Source organism: Chiloscyllium plagiosum, chromosome 10 (genome assembly GCF_004010195.1).
Source record: "Chiloscyllium plagiosum isolate BGI_BamShark_2017 chromosome 10, ASM401019v2, whole genome shotgun sequence".
Lineage (NCBI taxonomy): Eukaryota > Metazoa > Chordata > Chondrichthyes > Orectolobiformes > Hemiscylliidae > Chiloscyllium > Chiloscyllium plagiosum.
The window spans coordinates 68,106,862-68,131,676 of NC_057719.1; the positions used below are offsets into that span (position 1 = coordinate 68,106,862).

General features: G+C 41.0%; 1 protein-coding gene across 2 annotated transcripts in view; it reads right to left on the reverse strand.

The window, feature by feature from the left end:
* The window catches only part of cdin1 (CDAN1 interacting nuclease 1), a 161,598-nt gene that overhangs the window by 54,373 nt on the left and 82,410 nt on the right, over window positions 1–24,815 (reverse strand). For both annotated transcript variants that reach the window (XM_043698013.1, XM_043698014.1), the window contains exon 9: window positions 6,661–6,726. In XM_043698013.1, coding sequence (XP_043553948.1) covers window positions 6,661–6,726 — 66 coding nt within the window. The remainder of the gene's footprint in view (window positions 1–6,660; window positions 6,727–24,815) is intronic.

Sequence of the window (24,815 nt, forward strand, 5' to 3'; positions counted from 1 at the left end):
TGGTAGGGAAGCTGCTGGAGAACATACTGAGGGATAGGATCTACTCCCATTTGGAAGAAAATGGGCTTATCAGTGATGGGCAACACGATTTTGTGCAGGGTAGGTCATGTCATACCAACTTAATAGAATTCTTTGTGGAATTGACAAAGTTGATTAATGAGGGATGGGCTGATGATGTCATATGCATGGACTTCAGTAAGGCATTTGATAAGGTTCCCCATGGTAGGCTGATGGAGAAGATGAAGTCGCATTGGGACCACTGTTGTTTGTAATATACATAAATAATTTAGAGGAATGTATAGGTGGTCTGATTAGCAAGTTGGCAGATGATACTAAGGTTGATGGAGTAGCAGATAGTGAAGCGGTCTGTCAGAGAATACAGCAAAATATAGGTAGTTTGAAGAATTGGGCAGAGAAATGGCAGATGGATTTAATCCAGACAAATGCAAGGTGATACATTTTGGAAGATGCAATTCAAAAACAAACTACATAGTAAATGGAAAAGTGATGTATAGAGAGATCTGAGTGTTCAGGTCCATTGTTCCCTGAAGGTAGAAACACAGGTTCAATAGAGTGGTCAAGAAGGCATACAGCATGCTTTCCTTCGCCAGACAGGATGTTGAGAACAAAGGTTGGCAGGTCATGTTACAATTCCCTACCACTGACGTCAGGCTCACCAGTCTTTAATTACCTTGATTATCCCTGCCATCCTTCTTAAACAAGTGGACAACACTTCCTCCCTCCTTATGCCAAATTGACCTAGAGTAATCAAACATCTAGGAGGAGAAAGTGAGGACTGCAAATGCTGGAGATCAGAGTTGAGAGTGTGTTGATGGAAAAGCACAGCAGGTCAGGCAGCATCCGAGAAGCAGAAGAATCGTCATTTCGGGCATTCCTAATGAAGGGATTATGCCCTAAACATCGAATCTCATGCTCCTTGGATGCTGCCTGACCTGCTGTGCTTTTCCAGCAACACACTCTCAACTCTGATCTCCAGCATCTGCAGTCCTCACTTTCTCCTCCTAGATGTTTGAATACTCTTGATTATAATCAAACACCTATTCCTAACTTCAAAATCCATTATGTCCCCTCTCATTGGTGAATACCAATGAAAAGTGCTCGTTAAGAATCTCATCTATTTTCTGACTCCACACATGCCTTCCTACTTTGCCCTTGAGTGAGCCAACCCTTTCTCTAGTTAGCTTGTTGCTCCTTATATACAAATAAAACGCTTTGGGATTTTCCTTAACCCTGTTTGCTAAAGATATCTCATGACCCCTATTAGCCTTCTCAATTCTTCATTTCAAATAGGTCCTACATTCCCGAAATTCTTCCAAAGCTTAGTCTGTATTCAATTGCCTGGACCTTATGTATGTTTTTTCCCTCTTTTTCTGTTGTCAGCAACTCATAGCCTTTGCAGTATCCAGTGACTCCAGCCATTTCTTGATATCACATGAAATGAATGACTCAGTGGTTAACACTGCTGTCTCATAGCACCAAGGACCTGGGTTTGATTCCACCCTCAGGCAACTGTCTACGTGGACTTTGCACATTGTCACCATGTCTGCATGGGTTTCCTCCCACAGTTCAAAGATATGCAAATTAGGTGGATTGGCCCTGTTAATTTGCCCATAGTATCCAGGGATGTGTAGGCTCGGTGGATTAACCGTGGAAAATCAGGGTTACAGGAATAGGGTAGGGATGGGAGACTGGGTGGATTGTTCTTTGGAGGGTTAGTGTGGATTTAATGAGCTGAGTGGTCTATCTCCACAATGTACTGATTCTATTTTCAATTAATTAAATTGGTTGAAGATTGGCATGTGCAATGCTGGGGACCTCGGAAGGAGGTCAAATGGATCATTCACTTGGCACATCTGGCTTCAGCCTTATTTCTGCATTGATGTGCTAGGCTCCCTATTGTTGAGGATTGGGATATTAGTGGAGCCTCCTCCTTCACCATCACTCTTGACTAGAAATGGCAGGATGGCAGAGCTTAAATCTGTGGTGTAATTTCACTCTATCACTTGCTATTTGTTGTTTGGCACACAAGTAGTCCAGTTTTGTCGCTTCAGCATGCTGGCACGTTTTTTTTTAGGTATGCCTAGTGCTGCTCCTAGAATGCCCTCCTGAACTCTTCTTTGAACCAGGGTGATGGTAATGGTCGAGTGGCGGAAGTCCTGGGGAATGAGATTGCATACTTCTGTTGCTAATGGCCCAGATTGCCTCATGGATGCCCAATCTTGAATTGCTAGATCGATTCAAAGTGTATCCAATTTAGCTGGGCGATACTACCATGTGGTACCATAATGTATTCCTGCTGTGAAGACACGACTTCACCTTCACGAGGACTGTGCAGTGGTCACTCTGACTGATATTATCATGGACAAATGCAGATTTGCAGGAATGAGCTGAAGTGCTATTTTTCCTTCACCCTTGGTTCCCTCACCATCTGTTACTGACCCAGTCTAGTAGCTATATCCTATAGGACTTGACCAGCTTGATCAGTGGTGGTGCTGACGAACCTCTCTTGATGATGGACATTGAAGTCTTCCACCAACTGCACATTCTGCACCACCTTGTGTGCTTCCTCCGAATAGTGTTCAAATCAGAGTTGCACTGATTCAGCAGCTGAGCAGGAGACAATACCTGGTAATCAGCAGGATGCGTCCTTGTCTGTTTGACCTGATGCCATGAAATGTCATTGGATCTGGAGTCAAATTTGAGGATTCCCAGGGCAACTCTCTCCCGAATGTATCCCACTGTGTGGCCAACTCTGCTAGATCTGTCACACCAATGGAACAGAACATACTGCAGCATGGATATATCATGGTTATGTCTGAAAATTGTCTGTAAGGTATGATTCTGTGAGCATGACCAGGTCAAGGCTAGTTAATGAGACAACGCTCTCAAATTTGGCACTCGTCTCCAGATGTCAGATAGGAGGCCATTACAGAGGGCAGTTAAAAGGCAGTGTGGAGGCATGTGTAAGGTAGGCTAGACCAGGTATGGGTGGCATTTTCCTTACTGAAGGACATTAATGAACCAGATAGCTTTGTCTGAAAACTGAGAAAGATTTCATGGCCATTAGACTTTTAATTTCAGATTTTTACTGAATTTAAATTCCACCAAATGCCATGATGGGATTCAAACCTGAGTCTCCAGTACATTATCTGGGGCTTGGGATTACTCGTCCATTGGCATCACCACTAGATCATCATCTCCCCTTATCTTCCAAAGAATGATTGCAGAGATGAATCTGAACTGCCATGCATCCTTGACAAGTCTCTATAATATCAGAAACAGCTTCCAAGATGAAGAAGTACATTAAAGTGTCGTGAGACTTAATATGCACAGCAACATATATTAATAGGAATGAGATGAATGATAACTATTTAGTTTTGCTTGTTTTGATTAAATGAGAATGTCTGTTGACAAATTTAATTAAGAGAGGTCTCCTCTTCTCTTCAAATTATATGAGATCGTGAATACCCATTTAAACCACTGAATCTACAGACAGAGCCACAACCAGACTTACTGAGCTGCTCTTACATGATACAACTGTCAATAGGAGTTGGAATTCTTCTGACTTGATTTCAGACAATAAAACAAATTTTAATAGGTGCAGTGGACAATGAACCTTGTATTGGTACCTGCACGCGAGTAGCCAATTAGAATCCACCAGTGTGAATACCAGGTTTCTTGTAATCTTTGCTCTTCCAAATTTATATCTAGTTTTTAGGGATGGTGATTGCGATGGACCTCTTTTATTGTGGAATAATGCAGACAAGCACAAACTTGACAAGTATTGACCACTCAATAGCTTGCTTGAAGATTCTGAAGTCTAAAGTTTGGGTGAAGATTTGTAGCTCGGGTGCTCGTTGTTGTGGTTCTGTTCGCCGAGCTGGAAGTGTTTGTTGCAAACGTTTCGTCCCCTGTCTAGGTGACATCCTCAGTGCTTGGGAGCCTCCTGTGAAGTGCTTCTGTGGTGTTCCCTCCGGCATTTATAGTGGCCTGTCCCTGCTGCTTCCGGTTGTCAGTTTCAGCTGTCCACTGTAGTGGCCGGTATATTGGGTCCAGGTCGATGTGTTTGTTGATGGAGTTTGTGGATGAGTGCCATGCTTCTAGGAATTCCCTGGCTGTTCTTTGTTTGGCTTGCCCTATAATGGTAGTGTTGTCCCAGTCGAATTCATGTTGCGTGTCGTCTGCGTGTGTGGCTACTAAGGATAGCTGGTCGTGGCATTTCGTGGCTAGTTGCCACACACGCAGTCGACAAGCAACATGAATTCGACTGGGACAACACTACCATTATAGGGCAAGCCAAACAAAGAACAGCCAGGGAATTCCTAGAAGCATGGCACTCATCCACAAACTCCATCAACAAATACATCGACCTGGACCCAATATACCGGCCACTACAGCGGACAGTTGAAACTGACAACCGGAGGCGGCAGGGACAGGCCACTATAAATGCCGGAGGAAACACCACAGAAGCGCTTCACAGGAGGCTCCCAAGCACTGAGGATGTCACCTCGACAGGGGACGAAACGTTTGCAACAAAAATTTCCAGCTCGGCGAACAGAACACAACATTCTGAAGTCTGCTGATGAATTTTTGGCCATGTCACATAAATCCGTGACAATACTAAGAAAGAAAGCACCTCTGACAATGCAGCATACAGAAACAGGAAAAGGCCACTCAGCTCTTTGAGTCTCATATGTTATTTAATTAGATCACATCTGATCAGAATTTCAACTTTCTCCATAGTGCATGATACTGAATTATTATACCAAAGTCTTTAACTAGCTTTTGAACTATAACCACCTGTGCCTTGGAAACCACAGAAGTCTCTGCAACCTCAAAATAAAAATGCAGCAATAACTAGACCTGAGCCTGTTGAGGCTTAGGTCTAAGATGGAATAGATATTAATGATGATTTGTTACATACCAATAAATTCAGCTGCATGAAAGATACCTCGTGTTTAGATAGTAATAAGTGCTGACGAAAGGTATTCTTAAAGTTGCAATTTTAAAAGTGTTCTTGTCAATGAAAACATGGAAAAATCAGGAAATTCTATGATATTCATGCATCAAATCTAAATTCTGTGATGAAGGGCGTACATACACACACACTTGGAATTTGGATTTCCGATTAGTAGCATATGGGTGCTAGGTTTTTTTTGTGAAGAAGTTTAAAAATTAACAAGGGCAGTCCTCCCAGAACACTTACTTAAAACCAGTATATGTCAGAGAGCAAATGATTGCAGGGACCTCTAGATTGCTAATGGAGTGTCTTTATGGTGTAGCATTTGTGACAGGAGAGAGAAAAACCATTGAGTCTTTAGCTTCAGCATAATCTAGGATGATCATTCTCTTTTAATTCAAAAGCACTTGGATTCAGTTCAAAGCAGATGCAACTGAAGACTCAAATGAATATAGGCTCTCCCAGAAAAGGTCACTGTTGAGAACAGTGAAGGAAATAATTATCTCAGTGAAACCTCCAGACTAGCAGTGTTTAGTTAGAACTCTGCAGACTTTTAAAATGAGAAACTCTTAAGTATTCAGTTACTAGAGCGGTCAAGCCCTCATGACCAGAATTGTGAAGAAGCAGTAAAGTCCAACCTACAGAATCAATAGAAAAGGAAATGTGTCTAGAATTTTGATCTAGTGTGAAGTGACAGCATAGAGAAGAAGATGAGATTTCATTTTGTGTGTAGTTTGAAATCTTTTAAATGATGTTATATTGGGTTTGCTGGATTTAGTTTATTTTATTTTTATGAGAAACTTACATTTTGTTGTTAAGAGCAAAACTGCAGCCTTGTGTGCTTTTGTTTCAGTGGAAGACAGCCACATTAAATTAATTTATTTAAAAAAGTACAACATTTCATACTGAATCTACTATGTCATGTAGTAACATCAGCTGGGATCATAACAAGATGCCAATGTGAACAAGAAAGAAAATGCAACCAAAATGACATGGCAACTTTTCATAATTGTCTTGCCAACAAAAATGTGACTTTTTTTTAGTTAACCTGTTTTGTTATAATATACCTGTTCAGAGATATTAATACACACCTCTGGAGCAGGTGAGACTGAACACAGGTCTTCCGGTCTAGGGAGAGGGGCACTATTCACCTGATAGCAGTTATTCCAGTGACAATAATTTTCCTGCTTTATTAATTCTTTCAAAGTGGGAAGACTTGAGGTCATGGTAAACAGATTATATATACATGCATACATATATATCAGACACCAAATATGGACATTAAGATCAGGCAACAACCTCTTGTGCTTGATAGAAAATTTGAATTTTACACTGATTGCAAACTAATAGTGCAAGAAATGGAAAATAATTCAAAGGACTCTTCAGGCCAAGAGTCTGAAAATACACAGTGCAGAGAAAGATACCTCATACAATAAGCTTGGCAGCAACGTTAGTATAAAAACTGCGATGGGGGATAGAAGGAAAACTAAGGATAATAGGGAACAAGGAATGAGCTCAGATTGGCTGCAGGCAAAGTGTCAGAGAATCAAAGAGTCAAAGCTTCATTGTGATTTCTCCCATGGGATTTGATAACTTAGTAATTATGTGTAGAGTACAGCACATAAAAAAAATACACTTTTCATAATTGTATGATTAATTGTAAACAAGCAGAAACTTACCAACTGGTACCTCTAAAATTATGTCAGGAGTTTTGTCATAGCCCTTAGCACGCAATTGATCTTCATCTGTACAAATAAAGCAGAAGGGAAATAGAAGTAGAAGTGAATGTAGCAATGCACTGGTGCATGATTCCATTCAATAGAATTCATTGGTATTCAGCTTATAAACAAAAACACCAAGAATAGGTTACATCAATACAGAAACAAAATGTCTTCATAATGGACATGGTGCTTTTATTAGTTTAAAATTTAATGAAGAACTAGTTCTAATAAATGAAAATACAGGGCCTGATACAGTGACTAGGAGAAAGAGAGGACTGCAGTGGTTGGAGATCAGAGTCAAAATGTGTGGCGCTGGTAAAGCACAGCAGGTCAGGCAGCATCTGAGAAGCAGGACAGTTGAAGGGCTTATGCCCGAAACGGCAACTCTCCTGCTCCTCAGATGCTGCCTGACCTGCTGTGCTTTTCCAGCACTACATTTTTCGGTCCTGATATGGTGACCCACTAAATATACAAAATAACTGTTAGGGGTGGGACGGTGACTCAGTGGTTAGCATTGCTGCAACTCCAGGAACCAGAGTTCGATTCCACTCGAGTGACTGGCTGTGTGGAGTTTGCACATTCTCCCCATGCGTGCGTGGGTTTCTTCCAGGTGCTCCAGTTTCCTCCCACAATCCAAAGATGTGCAGGTTAGATGCACTGGCCAAGCTAAATTGCCTATACCGTCGAGGGATGTGCAGGCTAGGTGGATTAGCCACGGTAAATGCAAGGTTACAGGGATTGGGTGGATCTGGGTGGGATGCTTTTTGGAGAGTTAGTGTGGACTTGTTGGGCCGATTGGCCTGCTCTGACACTATAGGATTCTACTCTATTCTAACTTATGCTTGTGTGAAACTTTTCATTTGGAAAAAATTACATAATGAATATTTATGTTAGATAGTTCCTGCTTTTTAAAAATACAGCAGGCTGCATTTTACAAAAATCGGCTATGTTAATTTCAAGAGTTTCTTAGAGGGTTTCTCTCATGGAGTCTAGCGATGTACCTCCTGAAATTCTGAGCTTCTCATCTTGTTATATATGCACCACAGAGCCATACCAGCATTATTGTGTGCTCACCAGTGGTAAACAAACTTGCCACTGCCAAGACCCTGTGAGATTTCCACCACTGGCACTGTGTTTAATACCCAGCTGTGCGTACAGTCAGATTAGGTGTCACTATCAGTCACAACGGCCTTTATAAAACACATAGTGGGAGGAAAACGAAACAGAAAACCTGAAGAAGGCGCATAGGTACAGGGATGACACTTCATTGGAAGTAGCTCACATTTGTAAATATATTGCTACTTAACATCATCACCTGTCTGATCAACTGTAATTGTAACTGCAGCTACAAGAATCAAAGCATACGAGCTAGTCATTCTTAGCACCATACCATCTTAGAACCCTGTCTAGTGGCACTCTTCCCGTAATGTGCAGTGTAGCATCACATGTTGTTGTTCAATGTAGAAGCATCATATTTTGGAAAGCCTTTATTGAACATCAGGAAGGGTGAATAATAAAAAAACCCAAAAAAGGCTGTATTTGCTTCCGGGAAATAAACAAAGATAGTTTGCCTTTTTAGAAACAACAAATTTTCAGTCAATGAATATTCACTTCATGCAACTTACATCTATTGGAAGCAAGTAGAGTGTGGGGTGCTGGAAGAGCACAGCAGGTCAGGCAGCATCCGAAGAGCAGGAAAATAGACGTTTCATTGAGAAGGCATTTTCCTGCTCCTCAGATGCTGCCTGACTTGCTGTGCTTTTCCAGCACCACTCTCTCAACACTAATCTCCAGGATCTGCAGTCCTCACTTTCGCCTATTGGAAGCAAGTGTCAATTAAGTCCTCTCTAGTTTGTTGCACCCGACACTGAACTACTCTATCATGGTGAGTGTAGTGTTCTTCATTAACACGGTTGATTGGACGGCTTGTTTGCAATGCAGAGTGATGTAAATAGCGTGGGTTTATTTCCCGCACTGGCTCACGTTACCATGAAAGACTCTCCTCAACTTGTCCCCTTACTGGAGGCGTCGTGACCCTCAGGTTAAACCACCACCAGTCATCTCTTTCTAATGAGAGCAGCCCCATAGTCTGGTAAGACAATGGCAACTTTCCCTTTACCTCATCTTCTACCTCAGAAGCCTGCCACTACTCTCTTAGCTCTTCACCATCTATAACATTTTCTCTTTGCGTGCTCCAGGTGCACATAGCAAAAAATATAGATGTTAAGGGAGACGTTGTCTGGATTATCCAGGCTAACCCAAACATCAAAATCTCATCCTTAGGAGGTCTATCATTTACTCTACAATGACCCTGGCGGATGCATGGACTACATTATATCTGAAATTTGGCCTCAGTCAGGAGATTGCACAAGAAGTCAGGAGCGATGGTTACTTAGGGTAGCCCTGATTTTCCAGTAACCATCCTTAAAATGAAACAGGAACATGAGAGTTCTAATGGACATTGGCATTTTGGCAGGTTCCATTTAAATTTCATTTACATCATAGAGCCCCAACATGAACATAGAACAGTGCAGCATAGTACAGGCCCTTCGGCCCACGATGTTGTGCCAAGCATTTATCTTAATCTTAGATCAACCTAGCCAACATACCCCTCAATTTACTGCTGTCCACGTGCTTGGCCAGCAGTTGCTTAAATGTCGAAATGCCTCTGACCACTGCTGCCACTCACGCACCACACTCTGCGTAAAGAGCTGACATCTAACACCTCCCCTAAACCTTCCTCCAATCACCTTAAAATTATGATCCCTTGTGACAGCCATTTCTGCCCCAGAGAAAAATCTCTGGCTATCTACTCTATCTATGCACTACAGTGTGAAAGCCAGCCATTTGGCCCTTCAAGTCTACACTGACCCTCCGAAGAGCTACCCATTCAGACCCACATCCAACCTTATACCTATAACCGTGCATTTCCCATGGCCAATCCACCAAACCTGCACATCTTTAGACTATGGGAGGAAAATGATGCGACCGGAGGAAACTCATGTAGACATGAGACCATGCAAATTCCATACAGACATTTGAGAATGTTTAAATTTCAATTTCAGTGTAGACCTCTCAGATGTAGTACTGGTGATTACAGATGACCTGCACATTGATGGAATGGAATCTTTTTACTTGATAAAGCCAGTCACATTATGATATGGCGCTGATGATATTAAAGCAAACCATGTACACAGGCTAAAGTGCCCTGCACCTGAGGAAATGCCAGCTGTGTTGCATGACCTTGTTACAGGGAAACGAAGCGAAGCGATGTGCTTTGCCACAAATTAGAATAACAACAGTCTTGATGCATTTGTGAAGAAAACAATCCTAAATAATAAAAAACACAAGGAACGGAGTGTGCTGGAAATCAGAACCAAAAACAGAAATTGCTGGGAAAACTCAGCAGTTCTGGCCGTATCTGTGGAAAGAAAGCACAGTCAATGTCTTGAAATTGGTCACCCTCTTTAATGCTACTCAGTAGACTCAATAGCAGTATTCAAGAAACACCTGGACATACAGGAATAGGAAGGGAATAGAGGGATACGGATCCTGTAAGAGAAGACAGTATTATAGTATGAAGGGCAAAATATGTCGGCACAGGCCTGCAGAGCCGAAGGGCCTGTTCCTGTGCTGTACTGTTCTTTGTTCTTTTGTTCTAAGTCCTAATTAGTCTACCAAAATGACCAATTTATCTAACTGATAGCTATTCAGAGCCAAAGCAATTCACACCAAGTTTTGTCATTCACAGAAATTAGATAATTATTGCAGTACACAGTTTCAACAAAAGGCAGAGAAAGATTTCTAATCTACCACTATGCACTAAAGCTATATTCCTTCAGAAAACCCAAATTATATACATGCTCATTCACAAAGAACGCAGACAAAAGACAACTGTTCTGACAGCAGGTGGAAAATAAACAGTCAAGGTAAACAAAATTCTGAAGATCAAAAGTTCAGCGTGGGTTGAAGTATCTCATACTATTCCTCTCAATTTTTAGTACACATGACACACTGCAATCTGTAAAGTGAATGTCGGTCTTTAATTTTATCGTTGATCTGGTGGAACTAATCTTTTTTTAATAAAATTCTTTTAAGCTAGATTGTTTTTTCTCTCTTCCATGAATGGAGGGAGGGAGAGAGTAAGATGGATGCTTTCAGTTTGCAGTTCTGGTGCCCTTGCTCCGACAACAGCATTAGAAACAGCAGCTCAATCAATCAGACACATTCAGGCAAAATTTCCTTAATTCTAAAATTCTCAGTGCCACTCAGTCTCAAATTCTCTTCCCCACTGTTCCTCAAAAAAAAAACATATGACAATATGACAAAAAATATGCAACATTTGATTTCCAAGTTGCAAAACTCTCCTGGTTTTTGACCAACGTAGCAATTCAGCTTCAATTTCAGTTTACAGATCCTAAAAGAAAAATATGTGGTTGCAAGACCTTCAATTGTGACTTGTTCACCTGGAGATTGCACAGTAGCTACTGGAGGTTGCTGCCATTTTTGGGAGTCCTGGTGCATTTGTTTCTCCTCAATTTTTCTATTTGTTTGTTGAATTGCAGCCACAGTGACAATAGATGTTTATGTGGCTGGTTCCATTGGTCATGGTTGCAATGAACTTGTTGAGAAAGTGAGGTCTACAGATGCTGGAGATCAGAGCTGAAAATGTGTTGCTGGAAAAGCGCAGCAGGTCAGGCAGCATCCAGGGAACAGGAGAATCAACGTTTCGGGCATAAGCCCTTCTTCAGGCATAAGCCCTACCCAGCAGTGGAACGGGCCATTAATTTTAATCAGAGGTGATGTGAAAAGGAGAGTAGGCTGTACCACAATGTCAACAGCCCCAGTAGGTGTAAAGAGAGACCACACAACCTTCTCTGTTACTTGTTTTAGCTATTAGTTTAGGTTGGGAGAAGACAGAAAGGCATGTCTGGAATTGAATGACCAGGTCACCCAAAATGTAATGGAGAAATCAGGTGTTTCAGAAATAATAACAGTGAGCCACTTAAAGTCAAGGACTCTTTACTGACTTCTTCAGGAAGGGCTTATGCCCGAAACGTCGATTCTCCTGTTCCCTGGATGCTGCCTGACCTGCTGCGCTTTTCCAGCAACACATTTTCAGCTGCAATGAACTTGTGTCAGATTATCATAAGCAGAACAAGTCCTGAGTAAAATTAGTGATCAGCATTCCTATCACACACAAATGTCAGTGTAGCGAAGTCCTTGAAACAGTGAGACATGGAGGACTCTGACAAGAAGGGCCGTGGGATGCCTTTACTTGGACCTTTTGAGGTCACGGACCTTATTTCGATGATTGCCACACAAGTCATGTCATTTTGACTGCGCATTTCTACTTGTGATCAGAATGGAAAGTAAAACAGGTTGCATTTTGCAGAGTCACAGACTGAGCCTAAGGAGACCCTCTAAACCTTCATAGTAGTGTCTTTCTTGCACTCTGTCAGCCCAACAATTCTGGGCTGCCTCATATTTCCAGCCAATTCTCTCTTTTAAGTCTTAACCTTTCAACAATACCTCTAATGCTGTGCCAACAGGATTAGATGCGAACCATCGTGATACACAGTCTCCCCCACATTGACCCTCCCACAGTAACCAACATCCTTCAATGCACTATCTCCCTTATATATTGAGTGACCACCCCGAATCAATGTCTCACCGTCATCCTATCATGCTGCCTCTAATTCCCACAAGTGACGTCTGCAGTAGTAGCCCCTGATAACCCACCTTAACTTTTGGTGAACATACTAAGGACTGACCGTGACCCACTCCTTCACTGATGTGAAAGGGTTGATGAATGACCAGATCTCTGACTAAATACTTTCTGCTAATCCCCTGACTAGTTGTATTGGAACTTTGTAGCCTCTATTGATAGGGAATTACCAGCCGTTGGGTACCCAAAGCAGCTGATTGACTGCGTCCAAGACCTGGACTCAGATTGGACGCTACCCTAACTGACTGTTAGGACATTTCCTTACTGATGACAGTCACCTTTGAAACAGAAAAATCAATTTGCTGGAGAAATTCAGCAGGTCTGCCAACATCTATAGACAGAACGTTTAGAATTAATGTTTCATGTCTAATGACCCTCCTTCTGAACCAACTATTTTTAAAACGACATCCCCTTCTTGGTTTGACAGAGGATTGGCCATTTGGTTGAAGCATATACAAAGTGTCTGCCATATCAGCTTCTGGCATATGCTGTAGGTGTGACATTGATATAGCATGGTGCCATACAGCAGCATGTTCAGCCCATTGATTGATTGCTGCTGACAACAATGACAAGCTGCCTGGCTTTGTGTCTGCAGTAAAAGACAAACAAAAGTACTGTGAGCCTCTAAGTTCTGAATGAGATGGAAACGTGCTAAGAGGTAAGGTAAGGCAGGGAAAGTTGCTGAGAATCTCAGTAGGCATGAAGTGAATGAGCGACAAGGAAGTAGGCAAAGAGCCTTTAGGTGCACCCTGCTCTGATGCATCAGATGCACCTGAGTCAGCAAGCAAAATGGCCTGGAGGCAGCAATACAATGAAAGGCATCAGTGCATTTCAAAGTCCAGCACTGAAGTGGGTAACTATTTCAAATGAGTCCGAGATGTGTTATGGTGAGGCTAGTGCATATCTGATGCCTTTGAGGAGAGAGTGAGGTCTGCAGCTGCTGGAGATCAGAGCTGGAAATGTGTTGCTGGAAAGGCGCAGCAGGTCAGGCAGCATCCAGGGAACAGGAGAATCAACATTTCGGGCATAAGCCCTCTGTAAGACAAATAACACAGGCGGTTGCTGCTTGTGCATGTTGCCTGAGAAGTTGGGGATTGCTGGATTAAATGCAGGCCTGGAGGAGTAAGCGGTGAGCTAGAGCTGCTGGTATCCACTCTGACTTTCATGTCAGCAATTGTCACTACCTAGTTTCTCTCTGCCATATGGGAGAAGAGCTAATATCACATTATTGATGTGAGGATAGGGAATTAGATATCACTCCATGCAAAGAACTTCTTGCCACTCACAATCATGACTCTCATCTCATCATTCAAATATTGAGTGGAAAATCTTAGGTGTCAAGAACCTAATTTTTCTGATCGCGCCATATTTTCCTGACTGATTTGCCATCTCCCTATTATCCAAAGTCCTGGAAAATTCCAGACATGAGGACTAATTTGCCAAAGAAATCAGGCACTTTATAGCATTGCACTCCAAAGGAATTTGCCTGATTTTCCTTATATTTAAATAAATAGAAAGAAAATTGGTTCAGTGTTTTTACAGTCTAGCATTCTGAATATTGGAAAATTGCCCAGATCAGAGGGCCTAAGTGATTCAGTGAACTTGGATGCGCATATAAGAAAAGCAACTTTATTAAGTCTGAGGTGATAATCGACTGAAACATGTAATGCATAATTACTACAGGCTCCCTTTGAAGATTTGAGGTGGAGAAATTCTCAGATGCTCCTATTTGGTATAATTCATCAAAATGCTTCCTCTGACTGATTCAAACAATAGAGGAGAAAGTGAGGTCTGCAGATGCTGGAGATCAGAGCTGAAAATGTGTTGCTGGAAAAGCGCAGCAGGTCAGGCAGCATCCAGGGAACAGGAGAATCGACGTTTCGGGCATAAGCCCTTCTTCAGGATTCAAACAATAGTCTAAAAGTAAAAGTATTGACTTCTTACAAAACATCAGTTTTTATATTTAATTCAGACAATGCAGAAGCTTACTGGTTTATGTGCTATTAAACACAATAATTTTTGAAACCCTTGCAATTGTCAGCATGCTCTGTTCTTGTCCAGTCAGTAAAGAGTCCTTGACTTTAAGTGGCTCACTGTTATTATTTCTGAAACACCTGATTTCTCCATTACATTTTGGGTGACCTGGTCATTCAATTCCAGACATGCCTTTCTGTCTTCACCCAACCTAAACTAATAGCTAAAACAAGTAACAGAGAAGGTTGTGTGGTCTCTCTTTACACCTACTGGGGCTGTTGACATTGTGGTACAGCCTACTCTCCTTTTCACATCACCTCTGATTAAAATTAATGGCCCGTTCCACTGCTGGGTAGCCAATTTCCAATCCATTTATCAGCAGAGGACAGTACTTTCATGGCCAATGTTCTGAAACTCTGACAGTTTTGCTGTTGTGCCTCATGAGAAAATTCCAAGGTCAATACAATTCCATGTTCACATAACTTATACATCATTAATTGCTGGAATTTTATTTGGTAGATAATCAGTATTTGCAAACACAAGTTCATCAATTGGATGGTTTGAAATATTTATACTGTGGACTGGTATTTGTGCAGAAGATTAAAACGAAAGTTATTTTTTCCTCAATGCTTTGTTTCCAAATAAAGCATCTTTTCTTGTCAAAATTAAAGATTTCACTATGAAAGCATTCCACCACATTATCAATTGTTATTTCATGCATGAGTGAAGTTCTCTATCAGAATATAAATAGACCAGTTTACTATTTTTTGCTTCGAATGTCACATTCTTCTCCAAGTTCTGTTCTTTGCAGCAAATTCCATTTGAATTTTGTAATCTTCAGATAATCTAACTCCAACAATAAGATTAGACGTTGGGTTTTAGTATGCCATCCGAACTAAATTTAAGGCTCAAACAGACAGATTTCTGGTGTCCCAGGGAATCTGGGTTATGGGAGTAGCTGCAAAATTGGAGCTGAAAATTCTAATATGATTACAGTAGAACCTCGATTGTCTGAACGAGACGGGCAGGCAGTATTTTGTCCAGATAGTTGATTGTTCAGATAATCGATCTGATCGTAAACAAGCAGTAATTTACGAGTGCCAGTTACCTGAACATTTTTCGGTTATCCGGCAATGCAGCCCAAAATGCCATTTAACCAAAAACTGATCTATCGTAAACAAGTGGCAATTTGAGTGCTGGTTATTGAACATTTCTTGGTTATCCAACAATGCATAACGCCATCTAACTGATAACTGAATGCTGAGTTGCCTAACTCCATTTTTACGGGAGCTTGAGATCTTGTTCGAATAATCCGAAATTCGGATAATTGATGTTTGAGTAATCGAGTTGTACTGTATATTAAATGGCAGAGTGGGATCGATGGGCCATATTGTCTACACCTATGACTTATGTTCTACAGTGTATTAAAACTGTTGCATCGGATTAAATTAAATAGCTATTTAATTTAATCTAATCACACTGATTCATTCAAATTATGATAGTAAAAATTGTGTGTCTTCCTCAAATATTCTTTCCCCTCTCACCTTAAACCTATACCCTCTGGTTGGAATCTTCCACCCTAGGAAAAATGACCTTGGCTATTCACACTATCCATGCTCATGATTTTATAAACCTCTATAAGATCAGCCTCCAACACTCCAGGGCAAACAGACCCAGCCTATTCAGCCTCTCCTGTTAGCCCAAACCCTCCAATCCTGATAGTATCGTTGTAAATCTTTACTGAACCCTTTCAAGTTTAACATCTTTCCCATAGTATGGAAACCAGAATTGAATGCAATATTCTAAAAGTGGCTGAACCAATGTCCTGTATCAGCCAAAACATGACATTCCAACTCCTACACTCAATGCAATGACCAATGAAGGCAAGTGTGGCAAGTGTGCCAAATAGCTTCTTTGCCACCCTGCAGGGCCATGCCATTATGTGTACAAGTCCTGCCCTGGTTTGCCTTACCTCATCTATTATATTCCTCAACCCATTGGCCCATTTGATCAGGATCCCGTTGTACTCTGAGGTAACTTTCTTCACTGTCCACGACACCTCCAATTTTGGTGTCATCTGCAAACTTATTAACCATATCTCCTATAGTCACATCCAAATCATTTATATAAAAGATAAAAAGCAGTGGACCCAATATTGATACTTGCCATACACCGTTGGTCACAAGCCTCCAGTCCGGAAAACAACCCTCTATCACCACCCCATATCTTATCTTCAAGCCAATTTTGTTTGCAATTGGCTTGCTCCTCCTAGGTTCCATGTGATCTAACCCTGCTAACCAGTTTACTATGCATAAGCTTGTCAAACATCTTGCTAAAGTCTATATAGACAAACTGGAGCACTCTTCCCTCATCTGTCTTCCTTGTCACCTCTTCAAAAAACTTAACCACGTTAGCAAGACATAATTTCCCACATACAAAATCATGTTGACTATCCATAATCATTCCTTGCCTTTCCAAATTCATGTAAATCTTGTCCCTCAGAATCCCCTCCAACAACTTACCCATCATTGATGTCAGGTTCACTGATCTATAGTTCACTGACTTTTCGTTACCACCTTTCTTACGAACACATTAGCCAACCTCCAGTCTTCCAGCACTTCACTTATCACTGTGGATAATACAGATATCACAACAAAGAGCTCAGCAATCTCTTCCCTAGCTTCCCATAAGATCCTGGGATACACCCGATCAGGTCCCAGGGATTTATCTACCTTTATGCGGATTAAGACCTCCAGCACCTTCGCTTCTGTAACATCAACACTTAAGACATCACAATTTATTTCCATAAAATCCCTCGCTTCTAATGTCCTTCTCAACAGTAAATACTGACATGACATATTTGCTTAACGTCTCACCTATCTCCTCTCATTTCTCACGTAGAGTGCCTCGTTGATCTTTAATGGGTCCTAGTTGATCTTTTTCCCTCAATGAATTTTGTAGAATATAGTTAGATTCTCCTTAACCCTATTTGCCAAAGTATCTCATGTCCCCTTTTTGTCCTCCTGGCTTTCCTCCAGGATACTCTCAATGCTCTGATAGTCCTCTAGGAATTCACTCAATTCCAGCTGTCATTACTTGACATCTGCTTCCTTCTTTTTCTTGACCAGAGGCTCAATTTTTCTAGTCATCCAGCATTCTCTACACCTACCAGCCTTGCCCTCCGCACTAACCGGAACATAGTGTCTCTGAACCCCTGTTTTCTCATTTTGAAGGCCTCCCACTTTCCAACTGTTCCTTTACCTGCAAACAGCCTCGCCCAATCATTTTTTGAAATTTCCTGCCTAATGTTGTCAAAATTGAAAATTTAAATTTCAGATCAAGTCTATTCTTTTTCATAAATATTTAAAAACTAGTAGAATTATGATCACTTGCCCTAAAGTGCTCTTCCATTGACACCGCAATCACTTGCTCTGCCTTATTTCCCAAGAAAAGGCCAAGTTTTTCTCCTCTCTATTAAGTACATCCACATGTCAAGAAAATTTTTTGGTACACACTTAACAACACTATGCCAGTCTCAGTCTATGTTTGCAGTTATATATTCAATGATGGCATATCCACAATCTAACATCTAATCATATGATTAGATAACCAGCAACGTAACAATAGTAATGTTTTCTGATCTGAACTGACTATCATCTTCCACTGGCTGCAAATGGTCATGAAGGAGAGGTCACATCCAGAGAGATACCACCTCTGTGAGCTTCAGTACTGAAATAGAACTAGTAAATCCTTATCTTCTCCCTCCATTTTAAAAGCTTCCATTTCAATAAGCTGAGTCAGCTGACTGAGGGATAGTTATCAGTCAATCACCTAAGCTCAATATATGTAACTAGTGTGAGTCATGATTAGATTAGATTCCCGACAGTGTGGAAACAGGCCCTTCGGCCCAGCCCAGTCCACACCGACCCTCCAAAGAGTAACCCACCCAGACCCATCTCCCTCTGACTAATGCACCTAACACTAGGGGCAATTTAGCATGGCCAATTCACCTGATCTGTACATCTTTGGACTGTGGGAGGAAACTGGAGCACCCGGAGGAAACCCACACAGACACAGGGAGAACTTGCAAACTCCACACAGACAGTCACCCAAGGCTAGAATTGAACCTGGGATCCTGGTGCTGTGAGGCTACAGTGTTAACCACTGAGCCAACGTGCCACTCATCTCAGCTCTGTTTCAGAGACTGCCTGTTGAAAGCATGCAACCAGTAAGCTGCGAACAGATATCACATCTGGTGTGAGACACAGCCTGAGTGAATATACAGTTCAGGGAATTTGAAAAAAAGCATGGGAATTCAGTGCAGAAGGGAAGATGTGTTTTTCGCTTGCAATTTTGGTTCCTCGTTTATAAGGTCTTTTATAGGATAAATTGAAGCTCAGATTCAGGACACAAGCACAAAAGAAAGAGCGACAGCAAAGGAAAACATAAATTTGTTAGTTGGTAATAGCAACCAATTTGACTCTATTATAGTTTACTTTCAAATGAAAGATAAACAGGAAATGTATAAATGTTACAAACTAAAAGACCAGCAGAAAATGTTTAAAAATCACATTAAGAACTAAGTAAATAAAACGGAGATGCAGGGTGAGGTGATTTGTTGTACCTGCATGATGTGGGAGCGAGTGAATGCCGTTGAAGCTCATAGTGACCACATCTGTAGCAAGTGTTGGTTGCTTGATGAACTTCAGCTCAGAGTTGATAAGCTGGAGCCTGAGTTCCGAACACTGACACATCATGGACAGGGAGACTTAGCTATACTCTGTGTTCCAGGAGGCAGACACACCCCTTACATTAACTACCTTGAATTCAGTCAGTGGTCAGGGACAGGAGGGTGTAACTACAAGCAAGGCAGATGGAGGGATTCAGGAGCTGAAGGAGCCTTGAGCTTGTTTAATAGTTTTGAGATTCTTGTTCCATGTGGGGATGATAGCGGGGGCTGAAGGAAGGATGAACAAATTGACTGCACCACCATGGGACAGGGAGTGCCATTAAAGAGGGGAGAGAAAAAAAAATGTAGTTGTAATCAGGGATGTATAGTCAGGGGAATGGATACTGTAACCTGTGGCCAGGATTGAGTCCCAAAGGCTGCGTTGCCTGCCTGATGCCAGAGTTCGGGTGATATTATTTGGGCTGCAGGGAAATATTCAGTTATTGCAGCTCAGGTAGGTACCAATAATATAGGTAGAAACAGGAAAGAGGTTCTGCTGAGGGTATATGAGCAGTTAGGGACTAAATTAAAAAGCAGAACCAAAAAGTGGTAATCTCTGGATTACGACCAAATCCATGAGCTAATTGGCACAGGGTCAAATAAATTACAGAGGTAAACACTTAGTTCAAAGATTGGTGTGAGAGAAATGGATTTGAATTTGTAGTACATTGGTCCCAGCACTAGGGAAGGAGGTAGCTGTTCTGATGGGACAGGCTTCACTTGAATTATGCTGGGACCAGAATCCTGGCAAATCGCATAACTTTGGCTGTAGACAGGGCTTTAAATTAGACAGTGGAGGGGTTGGGTAGAGTTACATGGAAAATATTTTAATAGGTTAAAAGGGAAGGAGGACCCATCAGAATTTACTGAAGTTTCCAGATAGAGAGTATGGAGAGGGTCAGAAATCCAATGTCAGGCACAGCAGACAACTATGAGAGACTGGCAGTTTTTAGATTAGAGTGGTGGTGAAAAAGCACAGCAGGTCAGGCAGCATCCGAGGAGCAGGAAAATCGACGTTTTGGGCAAAAGCTCTTCATCAGTCAAAGCAGGACCCAGGATGTTGTACTTAAGTGGATGCAGTATATGAAACAAAATAAATTGGCTTGTAGCACAGATTGAAATTGGTGGGTGCAATGTGGGTATCAGAGACATGGCTCTAACAGGATCGGGCTGGAAAGTAATTATCCAAAGAAACTTCTTTTGAAAGCACAGGCAGTTGGGCAGAGGGGACGGGTTGGCTCGTTAGTAAGAAATGAAATTAAATCAAGTGATAAAAGAGTCAGAAGGCACAGAATCTGTGTGGGCAGGGTTGAGGAACCACAAAGGGAAAACAACCCTTATGATAGTTATGTACAGGCCCCCTAGCAGCATACAGGATGTGAGGCAGCAAACAAATCAGGACATAGAAAAGGCATGTAAGAAAGGCACCATTACAACATTTACGGGAACTTCAATATGCAGATGGCCTGGGAAAATCAGGTTGGCAGTGGATACCAAGAAAAGGAATGTGTGGAATATCCATCTTTTTTTTTGGAGCAGTTTGTAGTAAAGTCCATGAGGGAAAAGGCAATCCTGAATCTGGTTACGTGTAAGAGGCAGACTTGATTAGGGAACTTAAGGTGGAAGAACCCCTAGGGGGCAGTGACCATACTTTGATAAAACTCATCCTGCAGTTGGAGAGGTAGAAGATGGAATCAGACGCAAAGGTATCACAATTGAGTAAATATAACTCAAAAACATGAGGGAAGAGCTAGCCACACTTGATTGGAAGGAGAACCTGGCAAGGAAGACAATGGCACGAGCTTTTGGGGGTAATTCAGGAGGCATAGCACAGGTCCATTCTGAGAAAGATGAAACATACTCAGGAGAAGATGAGGCAACCATGGCTGACAAGCAACATCAAGGACAGTATAAAAGCAATACAAAGAGCATACGATCAGGCAAAGATTAGGAGGAATCATTTAAAAACTGAAAAAGCAATAAGTGGGGAGAAGATAAAATAGGAGGGTCAGCTGGTCAACAAAACAAAAGAGGATTGCAAGAGCTTTTATTAGTTGTATAAAAGATAAGAGAGGTAAGAGTGGACACTGGACTACTGAAAAATGAGGCCGCAGTAGTAGTAATGGGGCACAAAGAAACGGCAAACAAACTGAATAGGTACTTTGAATCAATCTTCACAATGGAAGACACCAGTAATATACCTGAACTTTAAGAGATTCAGGGACAGAGATGACTGCAGTGGCCATTACTAAGAAGAAGGTGGTGGGAAAGTGGGAAGGTGAATAAATCATTCAGACAGATGGACTATGTCCCAGAGTCCTGAAGGAGATAGCTGAGCAGATTGTGGATGCATTGCTGGTGATCTTTCAGGAATCACTGGAGTCAGGGAGCATGTCAGAGGACTGGAAAATGGCTAATGTCACACCTGTGTTTAAGTGAGGGAGGCAGAAACAGGAAATTATAGGCCAGTTGATATGACCTTGGTCATAGGTAAGATTTTAGAGTCCATTGTTCAGAATGAGATTGCAGAGTACTTGGAAGTGCATAGTAAAACAAGGTTGAGTCAGCACGGCTTTGTCAAGAGATGGTCATGCCTGACAAAATTGTTAGAATTCTTTGAGGAGATAATGAGTAAGTTAGACAAAGGAGAGTCAGTAGATGTGATCTATTTGGATTTCCCAAAGGCCTCTGATGAGGTACAGCATTGGAGGCTACTCAAGAAGTGCCTATGGTGTTAGGGGCAAGGTACTGGTAGGATTGGCTGATTGGCAGAAGGCAGAGATTGGAGGAAAAAAAAGGTATTTTTCAGGATGGCAGATAGTAACTAATGGAGTTCTGCAGGGGTCGCTAATAGGACAGCAACAATTCACGTTATACATGAACAACCTGGATGAAGGAACTGAGGGCATTGTGGCTATATTTGCAGACAACACAAAGATTGGTAGAAGAATAAGTTATATTGAGGAAGCAGGGAGGTTGCAGAAGGACCTGGACAGGCGGATATAGTAGGAAAAGAATTGGCAGATTAAAAACAATGTGTAAAGTGTGAGGTTAGGCACTTTGATAGGAAGAATAGACTATTTTCTAAATGGGGAAAAGCTTCAGAAATCTAAAGCACAAAGGGACTTTGCTGTATTTATTCAGGATTCTCTTATAATTAACATGCAGATTCAGTTGTCAGTAATGAAGACAAATGCAATGTTAGCATTCATTTCCAGAGGGCTAGAACACAAGAGCAGAGTTTTTCACTATCTAAGAAAGAATGTGCTGGTATTGGAGGGGGCCCAGTGATTTACAAAAGTGTTCCTGGGGAGGATGGCCTTGTCATATGAGGAGTGGTTGAGGACTCTGGGTTTGAACTGGATAGAGTTTGGAAGGATGGGAGGGGGAAATACCATTAAAACTGACAGAATATTGAGAGGCCTAGATAGAATGGAGATGGAGAAGACGTTTCCACTCGTAAGAGAGACTAGGACCCAAGGGCATAACCTCAGAGCAAAAGGATAACCTTTTAGATCCAAGGGGAGGAGGAATTTCTTCAGCCAGAGGGTGGTGAATCTGTGGAACTCATTGCTGCAGAAGGCTTTGGAGGCCAAGTAATTGTATATGCAAGACAGAAATAGATAAGTTCTTTACTGGTAAAGGGATTAAGGGTTACTAGAAGGCAGGAGAATGGGTCTGAGAAACAGCAATCACAATCAAATGATGCAGCAGACTTGATGGATCAAATGATCTAATTCTGCTCTTATATCTTATGGTCTTATAAGTCCACTTATTTACCTTTCCTAGTGTTTAGTAGGCAAATTTAAATCACTGAGAACAAGCTGAATATGGATTGCTTATTAACAGACAAAGCAAATGAATGTACAAAGTAAAAATAGGAACTTAACTAACTGCTTCAATTTAACGTCAAATTGCTCTTCCTGAAGAAGTAGAATAATAAACTGTGCTACATCCTTCAGAATTAGTGGGGAAACACTTTATATTGGCCAGTGTAGGATTAAAATCGTAAATGGGTTTGTTTGGCACCTTGACATTGTTCAGCACAATTAACCATGTATACTTTTTCTACATGTTCATCCTGTTTTTGTTGCTCTCACTACAGGAAACAGCTGCACTGTCTCTGACACTTTCCTAATTCCACAACTCACCAACATACCCGTCAATGGAATCAACTACCAACTTTTCACCACAGTGAAATCTCAAGCGAATAGATCATCACAATGGCAATGTGTGGATATTTTTAAGAAACTCAAGATGAGATAATTAATTAATTATTGTCTGAAAACATTAAGTTTTCAATACCTGGACTATTAAAAGACATGCTCTTCATTATATTTATGGTTACAGAAATAACAAATCAGGATTTTAATTAAAAATGTACCACTTAAATGTAACCCATTTCTAAATTTTACCCAAGGGAACATGGTCAAAACATTGAATAAATGACATGTGGGTAGGTAGGAAAAGCTATAAACCAATAATTAAGACAGAGTGTCAATCATGACTCTGAATCCCATACAAACTTATGCACTGCCAAAATAAACAAATAAATGATTGTTATTTGCATCATTTTTGAAAAGAAACTAATAGAATTCTGAAAATCAGTTAAATCTTAAGAAAATTATTCAAATAACATTATTAAATGCTTAAAAGAGGTTTCCAGAACACAAATCGATCCTGATCATCCAGATGAGGGATAAAATTGTGCTTCAGTTTTCAAATGAGAAATTTAACAGAAGGTTTGAGTCATTAGGATTTCCAGTTTTACTTTCTAACTTGTGTATGTGAGCAATGCACAGAGAATAAGAGTGCAATAGATAGATAAAGGGCATTGCTGCTCCCAACTTCTTCTTGTGGAACCACAACACTCATTTTTCTTCGAAAATGAGCTATTTACTAAAATGTGAAAATATGTTTTAAAAGTCCTCTTCTATGATTCTGTAGTAATGTCCATCAAAATACCCAAAAGGGCAACAAACTGTCTAAATATACCGCACTTGCACACTCAATAACTCAATGCTCTAACTAATCTTTGTACTATGTATTAGTGCGCGGAGTTCAAGGTTGTTGATGCTAAATGTATGCTATTGCATCAATGTACTGAACCACAAAAGATACAGATATCTGTGAATACAACGTAGTCAGTGGCATGTCACAGCCCCAGAAAATATTCACTCTTTAGTCAATTGTATCAATCAAGTGACAGTCATGTATTGGACTTCAGGAACATGCTGTACCAAGGCAGACAAGAAATTCAATGGCTATTCAACATTATTCACAAGACAAACACTTTTTCCCCGTTTGCTGTGATAGTTTATGGCCAACAATGGGTAAAATAAACTGTAATTCTAAAATAGAAGGCAATTTTATTTTGTTTCAGATACTTCATATTTGTGCATAAAAGTAACACAAACGTTTATACTAGTGAAAGACAAAATAATTCTCTAGAATTAATTAACCACTCAAAAAAAATTTCAATAGCCACTCAGGACTGAAAACAGCTTTCTGCAAGTGCAAAAATGCAAGTAGCCAAAGTTTTTAAGCAAGTCCCCATCCCAAGAATTGAACAAATAGCCTTTAGTTTATCTTCCTTCCAAAATACCTTCTCCACATCAGATGGTTGCTTCCTCCTACTCCATTTCTTTGATATGTAAACCACCTTTTAAGCATGTTTCCCTG